Raw genomic sequence first — 1,225 nt, forward strand, 5'->3', positions numbered from 1 at the left:
AGTACACTGTAGCTGTCTTCAGACACTCCAGAAGAGGGCATCAGATTTCGTTACGGATGGTTGTGAGCCACCATGTGGTTGTTGGGATTTGAACTCGGGACCTTTGGAAGAGCAGTTGGCACTCTTAACCACTGAGCCATCTCACCAGCCCAGGAATTTCCATTCTTAAATGCAGTGTTTATTCTTTGTATCATGTTGTTGGCTGTATTTCAGTGTTCAAGGTTAAGTTGAGAAGTTGACTTTTTTGAAGTCTGTGTTTTACCTTGTCATTGTGCTATTAGATCCCACTCATTTTTTTTCTGGTATTGAATTGTGTTTCTTTGGGTTCTGTACTAACCAGTTGTCTCTTCTGTAGGTGAAATATGCCTTGATCAGTGCTCAACGAAGTATGATTTGTCAAGGAGATATCTCTAGGTATCGGGAGCAAGCCAACGATACAGCAAACTATGGGAAGGCTCGCAGGTACTTTTTACCTCTCAACTCATGATGCCTCTCCCTGTGTGGCATTATATTATATGAATCCCAGCAAGGCATCTATCTCGCCAATTGAGCTGCCTCTTATAGGGGATGTCTTATAGTTGTCCTTAATTGGTCCCTTGTGCTTGACCACCCAAGGGCTACATCTAGTTAACTTTCTAGTCTGTGACTTAAGTAGAAGTGCTATGGGGATGGACTGGGAAAGAGTTGATAGGAGTTAGCATTTCATTCTGTTTTTCTATTCTAGTTGGTATCTGAAGGCTCAGCACATTGCTCCCAAGAACGGGCGCCCCTATAACCAGTTGGCTCTACTGGCAGTGTATACGGTAAGAAATCCCGTGGATAAGGGAGTTATTTCCTAAGCAGTTCCTTATCTTTGAGCTAGAGTTTGTTTCACTATATACCCCATGCTTCAGATTTGTTATCTTTTCTTTAGTCTCCCAAGTGCTGAGATCAGATCAAAGGCATGTTCTACCACACCCCAAACAAGTTGCTTAAGATACTCATTTGATTTGTATTATTACATTTATCTCTTTGTTGGTTTATTAAATGTGTGAAGGTATGCATGTAGAGATCAGAAGACTTTGAGATCTGCTTTCTTTCCATGAAAGTCTCAGAGATTGTACATAAACGGGCACCTTAGCAGCAGGCACCCTTACATGCTGAGCCTCTTGCTAGCCTCTGAATTTATTCACTTACTTCTTCTTACTTCTTTATTAATTTATTTGCTTTGGTTGGTTGGTTAGTT

General features: G+C 41.2%; 1 protein-coding gene across 3 annotated transcripts in view; it reads left to right on the forward strand.

Moving 5' to 3' along the window:
• Smg6 (SMG6 nonsense mediated mRNA decay factor) overlaps window positions 1–1,225 on the forward strand; it is a 235,538-nt gene that overhangs the window by 10,105 nt on the left and 224,208 nt on the right. For all 3 annotated transcript variants that reach the window (XM_021176232.2, XM_021176235.2, XM_021176236.2), the window contains exons 5-6: window positions 356–462; window positions 725–803. In XM_021176232.2, the coding sequence (XP_021031891.1) occupies window positions 356–462; window positions 725–803 (186 nt within the window). The remainder of the gene's footprint in view (window positions 1–355; window positions 463–724; window positions 804–1,225) is intronic.

Source organism: Mus caroli, chromosome 11, assembly GCF_900094665.2.
Source record: "Mus caroli chromosome 11, CAROLI_EIJ_v1.1, whole genome shotgun sequence".
In the NCBI taxonomy this organism is placed as follows: Eukaryota; Metazoa; Chordata; class Mammalia; order Rodentia; family Muridae; genus Mus; species Mus caroli.